This window comes from Diadema setosum, chromosome 22 (assembly GCF_964275005.1).
Source record: "Diadema setosum chromosome 22, eeDiaSeto1, whole genome shotgun sequence".
In the NCBI taxonomy this organism is placed as follows: domain Eukaryota; kingdom Metazoa; phylum Echinodermata; class Echinoidea; order Diadematoida; family Diadematidae; genus Diadema; species Diadema setosum.
Genome location: NC_092706.1, coordinates 1,665,797 through 1,688,094, shown reverse-complemented (window position 1 = coordinate 1,688,094; position 22,298 = coordinate 1,665,797). Strand labels below are relative to the sequence as shown.

Sequence of the window (22,298 nt, the reverse complement as noted above, 5' to 3'; positions counted from 1 at the left end):
CCAGTGGGCACAATGAAACTTATATATCCATGTAGGTATTCTTACTTTTGCTTTTGTTTTGTTTTGTGCTGTTTTGCTTTTCTTTCTTTTGCAGTTAGTGGAAACATTGGACTTATCCGTGTTTGCAATTGCTGCAACTTGAAATAATTACAGACACTTTTTATGACACGTTCCTTTGGTTTGTAACATTTAATGTTTTCACACTTTCAAATAGTCCTCTACAACTTAAATTGGGTCAAATTATAGTAAAATGTTCAACTTGTATTCCTGTATTCTTTTTGGAATATGTAGCTCCTTCGTTCACATACTAACATATCCACAGAGTGTTTGCTTAGATTGTTTGTTGGTTTGATTTAATGACTGATCCATTAGTAGAATTTACAAATTATGGATAATTATAGGCCTAATCTCACTTTATTCTTTTGATATTTGATATCTGATTGTATTGTAGCTTAAGTCGCCAGTGATAGGCTTATTGCGAATTTTTTACATTCGTAATACAACGTTGTCATATTAACTCAAATATCAATGTTCAATCTTGTTTGAATAGATAATAGCGGTGATATCATTATCATCATGCTCAACAACGATCATTTCAGCAGAAATATGGATATTTGTTTAATGTCTCGTTAATCGAGAATGAGTAAATAAATGTTGATATCACATGTTGTGGTAGACTTTCCCAGGTACAGTATTGTTATCATTGGGCGAAATTATTATGTTTCGGAATGAGTGTCAAACTGGCTGATAAATCTCTGGTGTAAAAATATTTCTACATCGATGGAAACGTGAACACGAAACAAACATTTGCTATATTTGTTACGTCATCATATTCATAGATGTAATGATATACTTCCAGCCGCTATGAGTGACGATATCTACAAATAACGTGCAGTTTACTGAATTTTGACAAAACAACTGAAGAAAATGTCATGTACAACGTGTACGTAGACTGTGTATTCCGGCGTGGCCGAGACAACTGCGGCTGCGCTGACTGTGTATTGGACCACACAACCGACGAATGATCGTTGAGTTCGTGGAAAGGGTGGACGGGTGATGATCGCGTACTCACGTATCGCCAAGTGTCACTCCATTGCACTGACTGTGTATCAATCCTGCATGTGTTACACGGTAATTCGGGACTACACTGGCGTGCCGGTATACTAGTATATCCAGTTGCCGAGATGGCCATTTATACGTGGAATATATGTTTGTTGTTATTACAGATTTCCATCACTGTATTAGCAGGGTGAGTAAGCGGAGTTTTATTTCTGTTTAGGACATGGGAACCTTTCAACAAATATCTAGGAATAAGAAGACTCGTTGAGTACGCCATATCAGTCCCACTCATTCTAATTCGTGTGGCCTCGTAATCGTCATTACTCATAGACGCACAGTTGTAGGGTTGGGGGTACCACGTATCGACACCCTAAGGATCTGTAGCTTGTTTATTCTAAAAATATAATACAAATCCGCCTAATTCTTACCTCAAATATGCCATAAATACTGCAGTTTTGAATGTCGTGACCGTCTCGTTGATTATGAATCTCCGTTTTAAAATAGCGCAATTTTAGTGCGTGCGTTCCGTTTTCTTCGCGCAGCTAAAAAGGGAACCTTGCGATCGGCACCCCCTCTTCTCCATAGGTATACACGTGAATTTCACAGCATAGGTAATACACGTGAATTTCACAGGCCATAGGTAATACACGTGAATTTCACAGCCATGCGTCGTTACTGATCGGATCACTGTGTAATTTTTAGCTTGGTTTGTTTGAGTTTGATTTTCGTTTCTTCGTTTTTATTGTTTTTATAGCTAATGACACGTAATCCCGCGCGTACTTTTTCGTTCTATACGCAAACAGCCATGATACGCAGGGTGTCGATGGGAAGGTGCCCTGTCGATAGGTGGTGCCCCAACCATACTATGGCCAATGTAATGTGACTAATGTCATTAGTCACATTACATTGGCCATAGTACAACTGTGCGTCTATGAGTAATGACGATTACGAGGCCACACGAATAATGATACTATTGACAATGATTGATATGGTTAGATTTAATACTAAATCTTGAAAAAGCACTAGATCTAACAGCTAACATGATAGTGCCAGCTTCACCTGGCTGGAATATCAAGAGTGAATGTATTTTTGTCACCCGTGTGTATAAAAATCCGTACCAGCGCCAGCGTGACCAGGTCCAGGGTAATCAAAGATGTTCACTTGGCTTGTGTATGCACGTTGTAAATTACTCAAGTAGGACACGACATTGGGCCACACAGCTAGTGACACTACACAGTTGACACACATGCATCGTGAACTTGAAGTTGAAACAGTAAATTTAGTAGAGTGGTCTAGATTCTACTACGACTGTAGATCAGGAGGTGATCAGTCAGTCAGATGTCTGAGGTGAGACCAATTCTAAGTAGGATGGGGGGTTGGGTGTCCGGACACTTAAGAGTATAAGACTCTCGCATACTGACCTGCTTATTCTACTTTGAATACGCATTTACGCGCAGCTCCTCACTGACAAACGACTGTTTATGTAGGCGCGTCATTGTCAAACCAGACGCACTTTACAGTACGCGTCTGGTCCCACAACCTGTCCAGACACCCAATGACTGGGTATACATCCACGTAAGGTGACTTAGTTCTTTTAACTAGTATGTCTGGAACCACCCACAAATCAAAAGTCGAACGTCTCTGGTCTAATGTAAATCACCACAGGCACAGAAACAGTTCAAAGAAAAATGAACAAGAGCAACAAAGGTGGTGCATGCGGGTGCTACATGTATGTTTACATTTCTACATCCATACATCGGTTGGACCTACAATGTAGTAGTCCTACTCGTCGACCACTTTTCAGGGGTCGTGCTTAACTTTTTTTTTAACTAGCCAGGCGGACTACTTAGAATCAATTTTAACACTGAAGCAATATTTTGGCTAGCCAGACGGACTAGTAACTTCAAAATTTTATGATTTATAGCTAGTCCGACGTGGTTTTGGGTGGCCAATGGCCAGCGGACCATCGCCAATTTCGAACCCTGCTTTTTGATTCAATACCTTGACCTTGTATCTTTAGCATCCATCATTTAGTATACGGAAGTAGGTAGTCGTGTCGATTCTGGTCGTTCCTTTGAGTTGTAAATTTATGTGATCCTACCTAAAAGAAAACTCAACTTACATGTAGTGTGCGTGCTTGGTAGGTGAACGGATTTGTATGCAAAATATTCCTCAATTTCACTTTATTTTCATGTCACTGTGGCAGAAAATACTACAGATTCATGTCACATTTCAGATTGTTGACTCGTATCGCACACATAGAATTCTCCATGACAAATGTCTATTGTGACATTTTTTACTGCGCCCTTGTGCAGGGTCACCATTTTAAGTGACTGCTAAATGGCAAAGACGTGTTACATCAATTATATCAATCCAGTCTGTCTACCTACAACTAGTCTAGCTAGTCCCAGTATAGCACAAATTATCAAAACCCTCCTACACTCTCTTATGTGGATGAAATTTTTGTGATAATCATGAAATGTTTGTTATGACCTTTTGTTTTGTGGTGTCTCCAGGGACGGATCTAGCTTTTTATAAAGGAGGGGGTTGGGGGCGGTATGCGAGGGAGCATACTGTAGCGACCGAGCCCGAGCGAGCGGAGCGAGCGAGGGGGGAGGGTGTGGGAGGGGGGTGTCCCCCCTCGCACAGTAGGGAGAATTTTTGAAAATCTGTGTGTGAAAATGGCGTTTTCTTGCATCTAAAACACCACTATTTTTGGTATAGAGGTCATTGCCATAAATAGAAAAAAATAAAATTACAAGTTTTAAAAAAAAGATAAGATAAAAAAGAAATGGTCAACGGATTTTTTTATATTTATTTATTCATTTTTTTTTTTTTTGGGGGGGGGGTTGCAACCCCCCCCCCCCCCCCCCCCCTAGATCCGCTTCTGGTCTCTCCACTAAGAGGTGCCACCACCTTGGAAAGAAGCTAGTGCTTGCACTGAGGAAGTGAATGATAGTTAATGCAATGGAATCAATGCGTGTTGACAAAAATTAATGCTAATTTCTCATGAAGATAATCTGTCCTACAATATCATGTAACCTCTGAGAGATATCCCTACAGCTGTATATGTTGGTATACCTCGGAGCCCATAGTTGTGACTAGGTATCACATCCTTTGTTTAATTTGAATATTATGTTTACACACATCCACACATTTCCAAGTTTCATCATTCACTTACATTTCATACAACAATGGTGATCACACCAACCATTTAGAAAATGAGACTGATTGTACATATAAATGCCTGATATTTATGGCCAATGTGTCTGCCTTTGCCTTTTCAGTAACTTTTTATGTCCATGAAAAATGTGTGAGTGGGAGAGGAAATTATTAATGTAAGCAAATAGTACACCACTCTTACAAGGCGATCAAAAATCCATTCCCTCAAAATCACATACAAAAGAATTGAGCCATATGCTACCTGCAGTATTAATACTTTTTTAAAAGTCACAGTTTCATTTTAATTGCATTGTTCCTCATATTTTGTGTGTTTGGGTTTTTTACACTGTTTTGAATATGGGAAGAGCTGATTTATTATGTGGCATTAGTTTATTTGACAAATGGCATGTGAATGTAAACAGTCTGAAGTAGTATCCATTCACATCAAGCAGTGATTGTTGAAATATTGTACATGATGTAAATTACATTCATGAGTCCGACTAACCTTGTCTCTATTAATACACATGTGACTGCTCTGTTTTTAGCTTGGAAAAGATGATGTGGACATAATGAACATTTAGTACCAAGGACAAACCATTTTATGGAAGTTTGTAAATACAAGACATATTTATTTCAATATGTTGTTCCATGATTAGATGAACTTTGACTTCTTTGTAGCTGAATGTAAATATGCATGCATCATATGTGACCCATATCGGTTCTGCGAGGTACGTACTTCATAACAGGTTACAACCAATCATTCCGTCTGAATCAGAGGGCTTTGCCTTGAACTTTGTCCCTCAGTTCACTATACAGGTACAATGTAGGTCCCTACAATGTACATTGCACTTTGGTCTGTTTATACCTGTTGCCGCTGAGTGTCAGAATAGCAAATGTGTTTGCATTTTAAACCTCCAAAATTACATCAGTTTTCTTCTTTTGAATATTCTGAATTGTTCAAATGCAATTTATAAAGCGTAGCTATTCCGTATCAATTCTGGTTTAGATACCTCAGCATATGCAGTCTTTATTTTAAAACCATGCTTATTTTTCATTTACACTGTATTCATGATCTACACAATGTATCTTTATGATTTTATTATGCCTCCGCCACGAAGTGGTGCCGGAGGCATTATGTTTTCGGGTTGTCCGTCCGTCCGTACGTACGTCCGTACGTCCGTACGTCCGTACGTCCGTACGTCCGTCCGCTTTCGTTTACGCGATAACTCAAGACTGTATGGAGCAAATTTCACCAAACTTTGTTGGAGGATGATGTATGATGGGACAATTACTTGATTAGTTTTTCAGTGAAATCGGACGGAGGTCAAAGGTCAAAGATCAAGGTCAAATCCTAAAATTTATCTGTTTATGTGATAACTCAAAACTGGATGAAGCAGCTTTCACCAAACTTGGTCCAAGGATGATGTATGATGGGACAATTAGTTGAGTAGATTCTAGTGACATTGACAAGAGGTCAAAGGTCAAAAGGTCAAGGTCAAATGCTAAAAATGTTGCTATTTCCCCCATATCTATGCAATGCCGGCAGTTATTTTCTTGAAACTTAGTGTAGACATGTACTACTGCGTAAGGATTCTCCAGAGAGAGTTTCATGTCATAAGGTCAAAGGTCAAAAGGTCAAAGGTTAGGTGAAAATGTTGCAATATCACTTTTCTCGCAAATGGTTCAATGTACAAACTGTATCTTCATGGAGCATGGTACATATGCATGTACTGACTGGCAGGGATTATCTAGGGAATTTAGGGGTCATGGGTCAATAGTCAGGGGTTCAAAGGTCAAGGTCAACTCCTCAAAATGTTACTAACGTATTTCCCTCATACATGCATACTAGTATATGCAATGATTGCATTATTAGTTTTAAAAGTGTTTAATATATGTACATGTATTACTTGATGGAGATTCTCTTGGAAATTTCCAGCCAGAAGGTCAAAGGTTAAGGGTCAAAGGTCAGGTTTAAATGAAAAAAAAAAATTGTACTGTAATTACACTCTTTCTTCATACCTTGAAAATTATACTCAATGCATAAACTTATAATAAGGTCGGTCAGAAGTCAAGTAAAAATTTTCAATTCCCCAAATATGTGTACCTGCACTCTTTAATAGACAATTATAGCAAACCCAGTTCGTGGAAAGTGAACATTCAAGATATTTCTGACAAACCTGTTATTTCGATATTTTGCCAGTTATGTGAAACTGTCATCACACATTGTCAAGACATTGTACTATACACCTATTGGGAGAATCATGCATTATGGCGGAGGCATCAGTCGCCGTAGCGACATTTCTAGTTATGATTATCTTTTCTTTTTTATTTGTTTGTCTTTTTGACAGAAGAGGAGACATCTTAATAGTTTAGCAAGGAAGTGATTATGTTGCCCACAAACTCTTCTCCAGTTCGGATTGGATCTAGATTCTGCATATTATTTACATATATGCATATACAGTGTATGTTCAGTTTTGAAAACCTAAACAATAATGACTGAGCTACATACGCTTGTATGTTGTTGTTATTGTTGTTGTTGTTGTTGTTGTTGTTGTTGTTGTTGTTGTTGTTGTTGTTGTTGTTGTTGTTGTTAATATTGGTATGACATGTACTGTCTGGTGCTATGCAATTCAAATGAGTTCATAGGTGCAGTGCACATTGTGCTGTATGATATCCAAAAATTACTCTTGCATGCTTTTCTAGTCACAGGTGCAGTGTACACTGTAAGTTGATGGCTACAGCAGTGTTGAAATAGTGAAAGATGACTTTCTAAGTTATTCCCCTCATCTGATCTTTCACACGAATTCACTGGTTTCAATCTTAATCTGCAGGAGGGATTTCTACAAGATTTTGGGAGTGCCGAGGGATGCGTCCACAAACCAGATCAAGAAGGCGTACAGGAAACTCGCCATGCAATATCATCCTGACAAAAATCCAGATGACCCTGAGGCCAACGAAAAGTTTCAAGATCTCGGTGCAGCGTATGAGGTGGGGTACCCATGATTGTAATGGTGCTTGTGATTTTTAATAAAATATAGTTTCATGTTTCATATAGAGATGTGAAAGTGTCATAAGTTGCAATTTATAAGTGAAATTGCCATGATATCATCAAGAAAAACATCCAATCAGATGTGAGCATGTGAGTGGTTGCCTTGGTACAGTAACTTCAATTACTCCACCTTTCATAAATTGAAACTGTCACAATGAAATGGGCACCTGATTCATAACTTCTGTTGCTGTTTCAAAGCAATGTTCTATTGAAATCTTGCAATTTGTATACTGTTAAGTCTTACAAAGTTGCTACAATGTATGTTGAGACTTTTGTGTGAATGTGTACAGGTCGTACTGTCATGGTACATACAATGTAGTACTTTGTAGGTAGAATTTACTGAGCTGTATTTTGATGAATTTCACAGCTATGTATTTGACCAAAACTAGCATCCCGTGGGTCACGTTATACCCCCCCCCCCTCCAAAAAACAAACAAACAAACAAACAACAACAAGCAACAACAACAAATAAAGGAAAACAAAAACAGGATGCTGGAGGACAACTAACAAGGCAAACATTGGTTTGTTTTTAGAGTGAAATGTTGAAAAACAAAGTGAATTATGACTTGGTAGTTACATACAGATGGTGCTTTAAAGGTATTACCATTTGCAAATGAAACCAAAAAAAAAAAAAAAAAAAAGCTTTAGTGCTTCAAAATAGTTCTAAAATGTGAGTTAGGGATAGAAGTAACCAGTGTAAAAATTAATCAGTATAATCGTTGTTATTGTTAAGTATTATTGAATGAATATAGAAAATGTGAATAATATGATAAAATTGTTTCTAGACTAAACCATCTACAGTCACAATGTATGGTTTAGTGAGGAAAATAGTGATATTAGGCTTTATTGCAAAATTTTTGTATGGTGGGATGTTTTGTGATACAACGGACCCACACATACAATGTATGCAGGTATGAAATGTGATAGCTCGAACATTTTTAAATCACTGTTCCCAACAATAGTAAACAGTACCTTTGATATTAATCTGGATTGTTTTTTCTTTGGGGGGGGGGGGAATGGGGGTTGGAGGTGAAAATTTTGTTTTAATGAGAGACTTTATGTTAAGATAAAATGTGGTGCATTTTGATATAGACATTGGTGATACAGTCATCTTTCATACATTGAAACTTGAAAGCAGGAGGCTGTATTAAAGTCCAGTTATTAAAATTCAGAGAATTTTATGGTGCTCACTTGAATAACAGCATGTTTTCTCATTTCTTTCAAGCGCACTGTTCATGTGAGTGGTGTGATTCTGATGGGAGGTGAAGGATGGGAATTATACATGTAGAGTATGTACAGTACATACACCAGTAAAAATACAAAGTGACTTTTGAGTCCACTTTGTTATATTTAATCAGTGAAAGTCACATTTAAAAGTCACGCTGAAAATGCAGGTTGTTTACTTACAAGTACTGTATGTTGCTGATGCAATGTATGTACAAAATGCCTAGAGCTGTGGAGTTTTTCCCTTAACATTTGCATGAATATTGTAGTTTGCTTGAAATTATTATCACACTCATTAATGGACATTATGGTTGTAAAGGAGACGCATGCAGAATTCACAGTAGCTGGAAAATCAAATCATGAAATTTCAAATCAGAGCGATTTGTTTGATTTGACTTGGTGTGACAGTCAGTGCACCCATTGAAACAGCAAGTCTGCATCTATACAGGTAGGGCATATTCCCTTTACACTTGATCACAATACTCACTCTACTCATGGCCTACTCATCTACTGAAGGAAGTGGAAGGCATGCTTTCTGTACTTTGCCTTGAAATTTGACACCACCAAGTCCCATTCTCTCATTGGTTGCATTGTGCAGTGAGATTCAAGGGCTTGTGTCTTTGAGCAGCAATGATGCCAATGACTGACTGTAATTGCCAATAATTCTGCCTCACCTCCATAAAAAGAGAAAAGAAAATGTCTTAAGATGTTCGTAAAAATTCTAGTCAGACCTGTTTGCAAAAATCTAACCAAAGTGGAGAGTCGCTTTAAATTTCAAATCATTGTACAACCTCAATATTTTGATAATTTGTGTTCTAATAGTCTGACTAACAAACTACTGTACCAACAGAAAGCCAAGCTGAGTAAAGAAAACTTTCCAAGAGATTCATGAGTTTGCAATGTGTTGAGATTCATAATGTTTAGCTGTCAACAGTAATGATAAAGAGAGCCTAATGATGATAATGATAATGATATGGTTATTGATATAGTGCTAAATTCTTTAAAAAAAAATGAAGGAGATAGTTTCATGGCATTGTACAAAATGCATAGTAGAGGTTTCATGAACTAGACTGAATACTGGACAGTGAATATTAAAGTCTTATAAAAAAAAAAAGTTACCAAGAACAATCATACCTGCATTTGTATTGAATATTGAGTAAGCACATTAGATTATTAAATCTGAAGGAATAGACTGAAATTATGAATGAATAGGGTTTTGAAACTCTCCTAAATGTGCCTTCAGTATATACCTTGACAATCATAGTTTGATAATAATTGCGGTACATTGCACACTTTGCCCTGGAATTTCCCCGCTCTCTTCTTGTCTGTAAAACTACTGTAAGTACAATGTATTGGCTTCCCACCACCCTGGTTTAGCTGCCACACGGTGCCAATCACCACACACACACAAAACACACACACACATACACACATAGGTCCAACTCTCATTCACAACAAACAGCTGGTAGGCGGGTAGGAAGATTTGGCACATGTGTTGGATTGTGATTGGTCCGAGGTAAGGAGCTAAACCTGATGAATTATTCAGTAGCACAGGGCTAAATCTCATTGGCTTTTGTGAATGCATTATTCATGACCATTTGTCCGTATTCCCAGTACACTGTACTGGCATTCATTAGCACATGTGTATTCATGTGAGTCGAGACAGATGTACCGGTGTGTTTCATACATATAGTGTGTGTGTCTGTGTGTTGGCATGTGTGTGTGTATATTATACTATTGCTAATGTCAAGTTCTTATCTATTTGTACATAATGGTATCAACACAGCACCAGGAAATAGCTGAGGGAAAAAGTGGAAGATTATTTTTGCAGGAGAAGAGATCGCAGAGGAGATATGATCTACACAATGTACAAATGTACTTCCATGTACATAACTACTGTAGACAGATAGCTTGTTGCCTAGTATTATGATTTAAATCTCCAATAATTTTGTTATATTTTTGTTGTGAAATGTGCTTAATGTCAGCTTGATATCTTTAGCATCAGTCACTACCAAGAAGTCACAGAAGGTCTCAAATCCACTGGGAAATAAACATGACTTTCTTGGTACAAATATTTCTAAATTTTAATGAGATGAGGCTCCTTGTGTTCCTGAGAAGTCATATTGATCCATGACCCACTTTCTGATATTTTAGTTGACAAAGGCACGGTTAGACAGGTTAGTTTGTAAACAATGTAGATGTATGCAGTTATATATGGAGGTGGGATATAATATACACGTACATGTACACGCTGGACATCTGTAAAAGAGATGAATATTGTAGTCAAGAAAGATGGGCATGAAATTATAATCATATCCTTTAGTCACTTTGTGTGTGTGTGTGTGTGTGTGTGTGTGTGTGTGTGTGTACATGTGCACACTGATGTGAGTGCATGTTATATACAGTTGTAGTGCATAATTATGCATGTGACTTGTCTGTATGTAAACAATATATGAAATCATATTAGAAGGTGGGGAAGTTTAAAGGAGCTACGTGTATGTGACCTAATCAAGAAACTATGCATGAAATTAACATACATTCCTGTACATTTTGTATCCTTATTCACAGAGCTCTGTAATAACATGTATACTTTGCTAATGAGGATCATTCCTGTCGCACATGTTCTGTAGATGCTTTGTTCAGGCATGGAGTTTTACCTCACTATTCGTTAAAAAAAAAAAAACAACACACACACACACACATAAGAAAAACAAACAAACAAGGAGATCATCTAAGAGACTTTCTCTTTGTCTTTCCCCTGGGCAGGTTCTGTCAGATGAAGACAAGAGGAGAACGTATGATGCAAGAGGAGAGGAAGGTTTGAAGGACATGGGTCATGGAGGTCACGGAGACCCTTTCTCTAGGTGAGTATCCTGATAGACTAGATAAACCCAAGCACAAATGATGAATGTGGATTGCGTAAAAGCAGCAACATTAGTAGAACACATTCAGTGAAAGTTTGAGGAAAACTGGACAGTCTGTTCAGAAGTTTTCTAATTTTTGGTGTCATTGACAACATTGTAAAGAAAATCAATGGAGAATTCCACAAAATTTTATTTTCTTCAAGTAAAGTACACACATTCTCTTGACTTGTTGCTGACATAAGAGTAATATTATTCCCCCTGCTTTCAGAAAATATGAAAGTTATATGTGCTCATTGATTATGCTAGAAAAGTGAAAATATGTTGAATTTTCTGTATATTTTCTTTGTTCTACACATGTGACATCACAAGCTGAAGTAGTCTTCTCATCCAGCGATGGTGACACTGACATTTCAAAAATTCATTTAACTTTTGAACAGACAGTTCAATTTTCCTCAGACGGTCACTAATGTGTTCTACTATTTCCTGCTGCTTTCTCTCGATTCCCGTTTATGTTTGGGCCTTGGTTTCCTTTAACTTGTAGTTGATGGTAGGTAATATTGTTTGTTTTCTTTTTCCAACTTGAAAAGTAAACATTCTAGATGTTTGTGCAATGTGTTCTGGCTATCTATGTTATCATATTGATCAAGTGTCAATTTCATGTTTGCATTTTTTATGCAGATGTTCAAACAGGAGTTGAACCCACAAGGTTCATGGAAATGTGGAAATGTTTGAAAACTGATAGAAGACCTTTCCAGTTTCAAAATCGTAGACCTTAAAGTTCAGCCACAATTGGATGTGTAATTTAATATTAAAATTGAACTGAAACACAAAATACAAATGTTCTTTAATTGTTTGAGGTGGCATGATTTTGATCTAAGAGATCAAAATCTACTATGCATAATTCTTTCAACTGATGTAACATGGTATTCTGACAATATTCATGCAAACGGGATATTTATAATTGCTGAGAAGGGTAGGCAGTTATGAAGCATGATTATCAGAGTAATAATTCTTATGTATTGACTGAATTGATACCTCAAACCATGCAAATCCTTTCAAGGTGGATTTGATGATACATTTTTTGCATACATGTAGAGTTCAATGCACTTTACATATTAAAAAAAAAAGAATTGAGTACATGTTATGAGTGCAATGTAGGCCCCACTTCTAACAAAATGTTTAGCTTGTGCATGTTCAGTGAAGATCTTTTTTATTCTCACAGAATCATTTTCTTTGAATTAAATTTGAAAGCATGGATGATTCAGATATTATCACCATCCTTTAAATGTCCGTGATGCTGGTTTAAATTGTTATCTGTGATTCTTCTTACTTGAGGATATTTTTTTGTACTATCAAGCCTGTTATAGGGGAAATCCACCCTGAAAGCACAGTGAAATTTAGAGCAAATTCTGATGAAAAGTACAGTACAAAAGTTATGATTGGGTTTTTGTTTTGTTTTGTTTTGTTTGTTGTTTTTTGGTAAGTTATGATCAATCAAGCACAATTTGGCAACTTTGTGAGTACTGTATATGTGTCAAGTGATCTCTCTTTCCATTTGCCCTATCCATGCAATTCCATAAAATCTCTCTTTCTTTTTCATCATTAATAATGAGGGAATATACAATTTTTATGTAACTTTGCATGCAGTGGTTGTATAGAAAAATATTTACAATGTATAGTTGTATTAGGTTACATGAATGATGTAATTTACTCAGATGGAAATATCAAACTTTCTTGTCTTATAGTACAGAGCAAATAGGAGGTGGGCTCAGGTGTGACATCACAGAATTACCAATTTGTGTTTGATCATAACTAAAAAGAAGAAAAAAATCACTCTCTCAGTTTTCATCAGAATTTACTCAAACTTTCACATTCCTGTTCCTTTAATTTCTCCACTTGATCTGAACTAAAACTAATTTTAATCATGGATTTTTCCTTTAAAATAGACCATTCACATAAAAGCAAAGCTCAGTGTTCATACAGTATTTCTCCATTTTCACCCTTAGCTTCTTTGGAGACTTTCACTTTGCCTTCGGTGGTCAGGGCCATCAGAGAAATCATGACATCCCTAGAGGCGATGACATCACAATTGACCTAGAGGTCACCCTAGAAGAACTCTACACCGGCAACTTTGTGGAGGTTTGGCTATATCATTATTACACACACACACATCCTGTATAGATGTAGTTAACCAGCTTTTTGTTAAACATTGCTAGGAAGGGCTGGTTTCGTGGTTACACAGTTCAAACTGAATTACCGGTATTGCTTCAACATGTTACTGTATTGATTCTTGGGAAATGGCGCAAGACTCAAGTCCATACATATTTCAAATCAATACTTCAGGCAGACTTTTATTTATGTAGACATGTATTTTAGCCTGAGTCATTGTCGAACAAGGACTCATCTGATCTACGGTCTGTGCATAAAAAGTTACGGTTGATATTGACTATGAAGATCAACCATAACTCGCTTTCCGCCAATCAGAAAGAAGTATTCAGGACTAAAGTTTGATTTATGTTTAACAGCAAAGGTAACTTTTTATGCAACAAGTCCCTAGTTAACAAATTCATTCACCTTGATGACGTAATATTGTTCATGTAATTAGAAAGTTTAGAAGTCTTTGGTGTAGCAGTAAAAAAAAAACATCATTAACTTTCATATTGAGAATAGTCATATTCAACAGAAATGTTTTCAGAGCAATGAGGAATCGCCGTAGAAAGTAAAAGCAGAGTACACTCCACATCAGTTCCCTCATCTCATTTTTGTTCTCATGATGTTCTAGTGCTATCATAAATTTGAAAGGATCAAATTTGTAGGGTGTTTCATTCAAAACTCAACTGTGTTTAACTTTGCCCCCCTCCCACCCCCTTCCCCTCCCCCTCCCAGGTTGTACGTTACAAGCCAGTGGCCAGAGAGGCGCCTGGAAAGCGGAAATGCAATTGTCGTCAAGAGATGCAGACCGTCCAGCTCGGGCCAGGTCGATTCCAGATGACCCAACGAGAGGTCTGCGACGACTGCCCCAACGTGTCGTAAGTACCAGTGTGCCCTCCACAACTCTTCTCCCTGGCCAGTGTAAAATCTCATTTAACTTTGTATCATGTTAAATAATTTCTTTCATATTTATACAGTGTATTAATACGTTCAATGAGAGAGTTCATCCATTTTGTTTATTTGTGTGTTTTCTACACTTTCCTCCAATACATTAATATGTAGTGCTCTTTTTCACATAACCTGTGTAAAGAAAGTAAAACTTTTAAAGATTTCCTTGTTTGATTTTCCCAAAATGTGCTCTGCCGTGAAGGTCACTTTATATGCCTAGTAAGCAGACCACTCCAGAACAATGTTTGATGTTATTTTTGGCTATTGTTTTTAGTGAAAGAAGATAGTTCTAGACAGCATACCACACCATTTAGATAATAAGGCAAATGGATATTCGTACACACAATATTTTTAGGCATCAATTGCAAAGAAATTGAAAGGTACACTTTGAACTAGACGAAAGTAAGAGAACTCTTAAAGACTTATTATTTGTAGGTGCCAAACTGACTTTGATGCAATTTGTGTCAAATGTGTTACACCTGAACTTTGTTATTTTAAAGTTTTAAATTATTGGATTGAAATGATGAGGCCCTGCAGATGATGCTAGTGCTTTTAAGCTCACAGAAAGTCACTTCGTTTGATTTTCAGCTTTGTCAATGAAGAGAAGCTGCTAGAGGTTGAAATTGAACCAGGCATGCATGATGGCCAGGAGTATCCCTTTGTAGCAGAAGGTGAGTCTGAGCAAAAGTCTGTCTTTTCTTCAAAAGAAACAAAACACCTAACAGCATTTTATTTCATATTTCTCAAACAATTGGTCAGTGCCTCTCATCCAGAATGAAAATTTACCAGGGTGCCACTGAGCTGAAAGTAATTCTACTCCTCCAAAAATTATGACATGTTTTTCACTTTTCCTCACCTGAAAATAGTGAAATACATATCATTCTTCTTGCAAATGTCCATGGAACTAAAGTGTGGTATCTTACCCTCAATTTATTTTGACCTTTTAAAACTATTACAGTATTTTCACCTTTTATTTCAGAACAATCTTAGGATACCTGCAGTTTAAGCCAAAAATATTCCATGGTGCCATAAAAAAACCTGTATTGTCCCAGACCTGGTATTCATTTTTTTTTTCTATTCACACTATCAGGGGTACAATGAATTCCAGATTTGATTTCACAATGAATACGGTGTATACTGTCACAGCAATCTTTTGGGTGCTGGTCAAAGCAACATACCAATTAATTCATTGAAGACAGACTAATTTTGCTACAACACGCATTTCCCATAGACACTTGCCCAAGTATACTTGCGACTCATCCTCAACGGGTTAAATCAATGATTGTGTCAAAGGTTAATGCATATACAAGTACACTATAGCATGCATATTTATTGCGAGCATACATTTTGTAAATGGAACCAGAATGTTCACAGGTTTTCCATAAGGCAGCAATGTTCATAAAACAATGAATACAAGCACTGGAGAAATGTTGTAGATGATGAGGAATAATTCAAGAAAATTTGTTGTGTCTTCCAGTCAATTCTCAAGTTCAGTTTTCAGGATAGTCTGTGACACATTTAAATTTTGAACACATTCAGTCATTCCAAGTTGGCTGTTGCCATGGTAATGGCAAAAATTTTGATTACTAGTATCTAATAATGAAATCCTGTATGGAGGAGGTCCTTGAATGGAAGGATAAAGGCATTCCATGCAGTTCATGTCATCGACTCTTAGATGTCTGCGTGGTTTTCTGCCTTGCTTAGTTTCCATGGTTACATAGATTTTTGTCCTCATTTGGTATTATGCACATATCCCAAGCAGCAACATTTCCAGCAGCTGTATCCAGTCGCAATAATAAACATCTTCTTTTGCCAACAAATGCACTTGCTTTGCCATCGTACACAGCAAGCTTTGAATTACAAAGTTAATCTGTTATGGGGCCAAATGAATTATTCTCTGTTTAGTGCCAGTGACAGCTGTGTTGATGGTAGAAAGTTAATCATCTACTTCAGATCTTTTCTCAGAAGGTTTAACCCACACATACTTTTCTTTTGGGTATTAAAACTATAATTGTATCTAATTACGGTCAAATCTATAATTGCATATGCTTACTGGTGTATCTGTGACAGTATTGGTTGAGAACCTGCAGATGGTGAACTACAGCTGTGTGTAGAAAATAAACAAATTGTCTTATTTCTGTAATGCATTCAAATTTTTCGCATACTTTGTTCACAAAAGATTGCCTTAACAGCCGCAAAGCTTGCCAGAAGCATGTGCTAGCTAGCAACAGCTGATTAATGCTAAGTGAATTTGCATCAGTCAGCAAATGGTATCAACCAGACACATTGTGTCATATGAAGAAAAAAACAGAAGAAGCTGAAGAACCTCTTACTGGAAAAAAGAAAGAATTACCATTACATCCACTTCAAGATAAAGAATGATAGCTGATGTTTGTTTGTGGTTTTGAAAACATGTCTGCAGTACTGTTGCTTAGAACAATATTTGCATGAATATGTTTCCTTTAATTGCATATTCCTTGCACTTCTTATTTCTTGCTCTTTTTGCTTCAACAGGAGAACCACATATAGATGGTGAGCCAGGAGATCTCAGATTTAAAATCATCACATTAAAGTGAGTATAGCACAACCTCATTATATAGATAGACTGTGTTCATCACTTCACACTCTTTCATAAATTGTGTAGCTTGTTAACTTTGACATTTCCTGGCAAAATCTGAAACAGGACGTAGTGACATTTGAATTTCACCATTTCAGCTGAATCTATCAAAAAATTGCTGTCACCAGAGTATGTCCAACACATTGGGAAAGAGATAATGAGCGTCTGTAAATGTGTTGCTGTAATAATGAGAGAGCCATTCCTGATTGAAAAATCTTATTATCTATATTTTAGATATTTTCCTTGGGGGAATGGCAGGCTTCTGTACATGCCAAGTTGTTTCATCTACCATTCTCATAGGTATTAAAAGGCTTTATGAAGAGTCACGTAAGCACTCGGTCTTGTAGATGAATTATTACTGTAGACTCCACCCATCATGCTCACATTTGTGAAAGCTGATATAGCCCCCTCAGGTAGTCAGACGTCAGAGTAAACTTTTGGCTGTGCCAGGAATCTTTGTGTGATTATGACCACAGTGAAGTCGCTCTGTCTGTGAGGTTGGGCCAGGGAGGTGTCATGAATTGAGTGGCATTCAAGGAGTTCAAAGTTATACATGTGGTATTTCTGTTCTCTTTTGTAAATCACAAATCAAAATGAAATGAAAATGAGGTCCTTTTCAGTAGTATACACATTAGCACATGTTACTTTCCTATCTTTTGATCTAGCATATTAGATCTTTTAAATAAAGTACACCACTAAAGCCATTTTCTGCAGTGTAGCTTGTGTGTCTACTTTTTGCTATTATAAGTGTTAAGTTCATATTGCATTTAAATTTAAGTTATTGCATTTTTCTGCTCCAATTCAAAGCACACAAATTCATAGTTGCCAGTACATTGAAAGAGAGAGCAAATTGCAGCAGGGGGCGGTCTTTTTAGCTGTGAGAGCGCTAGGCCTGACTGCTGACGTGCTCTTTTGGTCAAAGTACCTGGGAACCAGCTGTAGTTAAATGCATAACTTCTCAGCATTGCCAAGCATGACTTCAAAGAAGAGAAATTGCTCCTATTCCGTCTGTAACAGTGGCAGATCCAGGGGGAGTGTACCGGTCCCCCCCCCCCCCTTTTATTTTTGGTTAAAACAAAAGAAAAAGAAAAAAATGGGGGAAGGTTGCGTGCGCCCCCTTTCATTTTGTAAAGGTGCCCCCTCTTTACGGAATTCCTGGATCCACCCCCTGCATAACACTTTCCTGGATGGACACTTTGGTCAGTATTTTGTTCATCATTAATTTCAAGTTTCAAGTTTCTTTATTTCACCAAAGCAAAGAAGATATTACAAAAAACAAACAAACACATACATCAACATTAGAATACAGTTACAAACATATCAGTTAAACAGTGTAAAAAGAATTGCTGTGGTAGGCAGCAGCCAGAAAGGAAATGTCCCTTATTTTTGGCTGACCTAAAAACATTCATTAAATTTCTGTTACCAATGTGTCCGAAGCAAGTAAAACATAAGAACAGGACAAGACAAAAACAAAACAATCGACATACAATGGCAAACAGTGCTTGATGGAGTGTCTGATAAATCTAGAATTGCTCATCCCCTTGTGAGTACTTCATGCTGTAACCTGATTGTATACTCTCCCTTCCTTACAGGCATCCACTCTTTGAGAGAAGAGGTGACGACTTGTACACCAACGTCACAATATCATTAATCGATGCCCTCACAGGGTTCGAAATGGAAATCAAGCATTTAGATGGCCATAAAGTAAGTTCTAGTTCTCAATGTCTCTGTCTGTATGTCTGTCTGTCTGTCTGTACGTCCGTCCGTCTATTTTGGTATACTGTTTAAGCTGTTATTTCCACGTACAGGTATTTTTGCGAGTGAGGCGGACACAGATGTTTTTGCGTGATGTTGTTTTTGCAAACTGACGCCAACACTATGGTAAATGCACTACTCCCCTACCGCATGGCGACATTTTCGTGTGGTGTTGTATTCTCAATCCAGCTGTGATTTGCAAAATTTGTGAAAATTGAACCCTTGCGAAAATAACAGCTCATACAGTAATATATAGATTATGCATGTGACACAACACACACAAACACACAAGCATAGAATTTGGTTGTTTCTTTCTGTCGCTGGTGATCTTTAAATAGTGTGGAATGCTTCAAAATGATTATCTATTTTATTATAGGTTTTCTTTGACTAAACATTAACCATCCATCAAGGCTTACAAATTTTTTTTTTTTTTTTTTTTAGAATACCAGCTGTGCTTGACTGATGGTCACTTTCATTTCTTCTATGTGGTAATAGTATAAAACAACAACTGAAGTATGTTCTTTAATTTTGTTCATATGAAGCTAGATATCTCATTCATTGATTTCTTCATTTCTATATCACAAGATAATAGTACAGTTAATGGTACCCATCCCAGATTGCCTACATCATAAGTTTGTATTTTTGTTACATTTTCTCTCTTTCCCTTTCATCCAGGTGAAAGTAGTCCGAGAAAAGGTCACATGGCCAGGAGCTAAGATGAGGAAAAAGGGTGAAGGAATGCCAAACTATGAAAACAACAACGTCAAGGGAACATTAATAGTCACGTTTGATGTCTCCTTCCCGAAGGGAGAGCTTACCGAAGAACAAAGAGAAAGTAAGTGGAATGCACTCTGTTCATTTGGGGGGAAAAAAGAAACGGCCAGTATATTAAAGGACAAGTTCACCTTCACAGACATGTGGATTGAGTGAATGCAGCAATATTAGTAGAACACATCAGTGAAAGTTTGAGGAAAATCGAACATTCCGTTCAAAAGTTATGAATTTTTTGAAGTTTGTGCTCAGTCACGGCTGGATGAGAAGACTACAATAGCTTGTGATAATGAAAAAAATGCTGGCTTGCCTCTTTCAGAAGACAGGGGAATAATATTACCCTAATCATACATCAGTGACAAGTTGAGAAAATGTGCACTTTTCAAAAAAAAATGATTTTTTTTTTGTGAAATGCTCTTTACATTTTCCTTATATTTTTTTACACATGTGACATCACACACTTCAGTGATCTTCTCATCCAGCAGTGACTGCGCAGATCCATAACTTTTGAACAGATTGTCTGATTTTCCTCTAACCTTCACTGATGTGTCAACAAATATTGCTGCATTCACTCAATCCACATGTCTGTGAAGGTGGACTTGTCCTTTAAAACAATTGAGCTTCATTGTCATGTATCAGAGCTCAGTATCAGATACCTGAGAGAAAGATATTTCATATCTATTGATGGGATGTTTTTACTTGTGTGGTTTGCATCGTTTTTTGTAGATGATTTACCCCTCCTACCCTGTACGGTAGATATGATCATGCCATTCACATGAGGTAGGGATGCCATTTGCTCAATAATATCAACAATATCAAAATGACAAGATGGTATCATTTTGCATGAAGATAGTGTTTTATGAAAAATTAACAGTAGTGACCAAGGTTCTATATCAAACTAGACAAGCACTCTGAGAGCACAGACCTCTGCCAAGCAGCTACTTTCCATCACTGATCTTGTTCTTCCATAGAGATCAGTGATTTTCAAACATTAAATGTATGCATGCTGAAAATCTCCCGATTTCCCAATATAGAAGCCTTTTGTTATGTCATCAACTTCCAGCTGCGCAGCGCGTCTTGCCCTCGCAGAAACTAAAGCACGCACTTTAGTACTTGTATGAAAACCTCAAAAATGCACAGCTTGAATTCCCAAGTTCATTAACCCTACCTGCCTAAATATCAAAAATCCTTCATAAAATCCATACAAATTTCTGAATCACTACCAAAATTTGTTCATTTGTTCCTTGTGTCATTTTCAAACTTTCCTGCAATTTCCATTCGAATCCGTTCACAACTATTTGAGTTATTTTGCACATGGACAAACAAACCAACAAACAAACGATAATGAAAACGTAACCTTCCTTGGCGGAGGTAATGAAATATGATTTTTTTTTTGTGTGTGTGTGTGTGTTTACGATTATGATCACGAAATATATGTGTCGAAACGTGTTGCACAAGCTCTTAGAACACAGTGAGAACAGATACAATCTTTTTCCTCACACTATCCATTGCAGAAATTTTCATTTTAGGGTACAGACATTTCCTGCGTCATGTTTTCTATAGTTTTCTAAAGTAGAAGGTCTTTCACTTGTCATCTCCCTGCTTTGTTTTCTTTCCAGGTCTGCAGACATTACTAAACCAGGAGTCCTCGCAAACAGTATACAATGGACTTCAAGGCTACTAGCAGTCGTCACAGTTTCTAAGTTGTAGATATATTTTACTCCAAATAATATCCTATTTTCTCACTTTGTCCTGGGTACTCCTAAATGTTTCAGATAGAAAGCAGCTTCACAGTTTGTTTATTTGTTTGTTTGTTTTAATCAATATCATTCCTAGATAAGAGAGTGACTGTGGCGGTAATGTTAGACTTGTGATAAAATAGCACCAGTTGTCATGGTAACCAATTCAGATGTCTTATGTACACCTTTAAAGGTAGTGATGGATGATATGTACAGTGAACTTCAGCTCAAAGACACTTCAATAGTGCACTCTGCATTTCCAAAAGGGGTATGACTTTATCCAAGTTTAGCTTGGCATTGCGTCTACCTTATTTCTATCCTTTTTGATATGTTTACATAAAGCTGTTATATAAATCCTCTCACCAATTGCAGTATGTTGTATAGCAAGTCCTCTGTAATATAAATTGATAAGATTAATTTAGATTGAGAAGAATATAAAGGAAAGAAAAATGTCATTTTGAAATCTACCACCTTGTCATTGGAGGATTGCCATGACGCCACACCCACCTCCAACACCCCAGTCAGGAACAACAACAAAGAACAGAAAAAAAAGTGAAGGCACACACAAAAAAAAAATAATAATAATAATAAATAAAGAGTTCAAAGATATTGCATAACTAATTTCTTTGTTAGTATTTCAGATTGTTCTATTGTGGAAGATACCCATTGTTTAACCATTTCTTCCGATGTTAAGTAATCACTGATAGATGTACACAGTGTGATGTGTAGCATTCAGGTTCTGCTACAAGTGGATTGAATTAAGAGTTCATGAAGCACTGAAACATCTTTTCTTTGTGACAAGTGATATTTTTAGGCCTGTCTTAAAAATGGTCGAAATATTTTCACGATCAGCTGGTTGCCAGGATTTTACTTACTCTGTTATGTGCATAGTGTTCCTAATTTATCATTTATATACCCTGTTCAAACTAGCATTGAAGAGAAACTTTACCACGTTTTTA

General features: G+C 37.0%; 1 protein-coding gene across 1 annotated transcript; it reads left to right on the top strand.

The window, feature by feature from the left end:
* The first annotated feature begins 1,116 nt into the window (after positions 1-1,116).
* On the top strand, positions 1,117-21,875 carry LOC140245101 (dnaJ homolog subfamily B member 11-like). Its single transcript, XM_072324698.1, has 10 exons — positions 1,117-1,249; positions 7,053-7,209; positions 11,261-11,358; positions 13,365-13,497; positions 14,245-14,387; positions 15,046-15,128; positions 16,972-17,029; positions 18,667-18,778; positions 19,505-19,664; positions 21,220-21,875. Exons 1-10 carry the CDS (start codon positions 1,185-1,187, stop codon positions 21,282-21,284), a joined length of 1,074 nt encoding a protein of 357 aa, XP_072180799.1. The 5' UTR covers positions 1,117-1,184; the 3' UTR covers positions 21,285-21,875.
* The last annotated feature ends 423 nt before the right edge of the window (positions 21,876-22,298 follow it).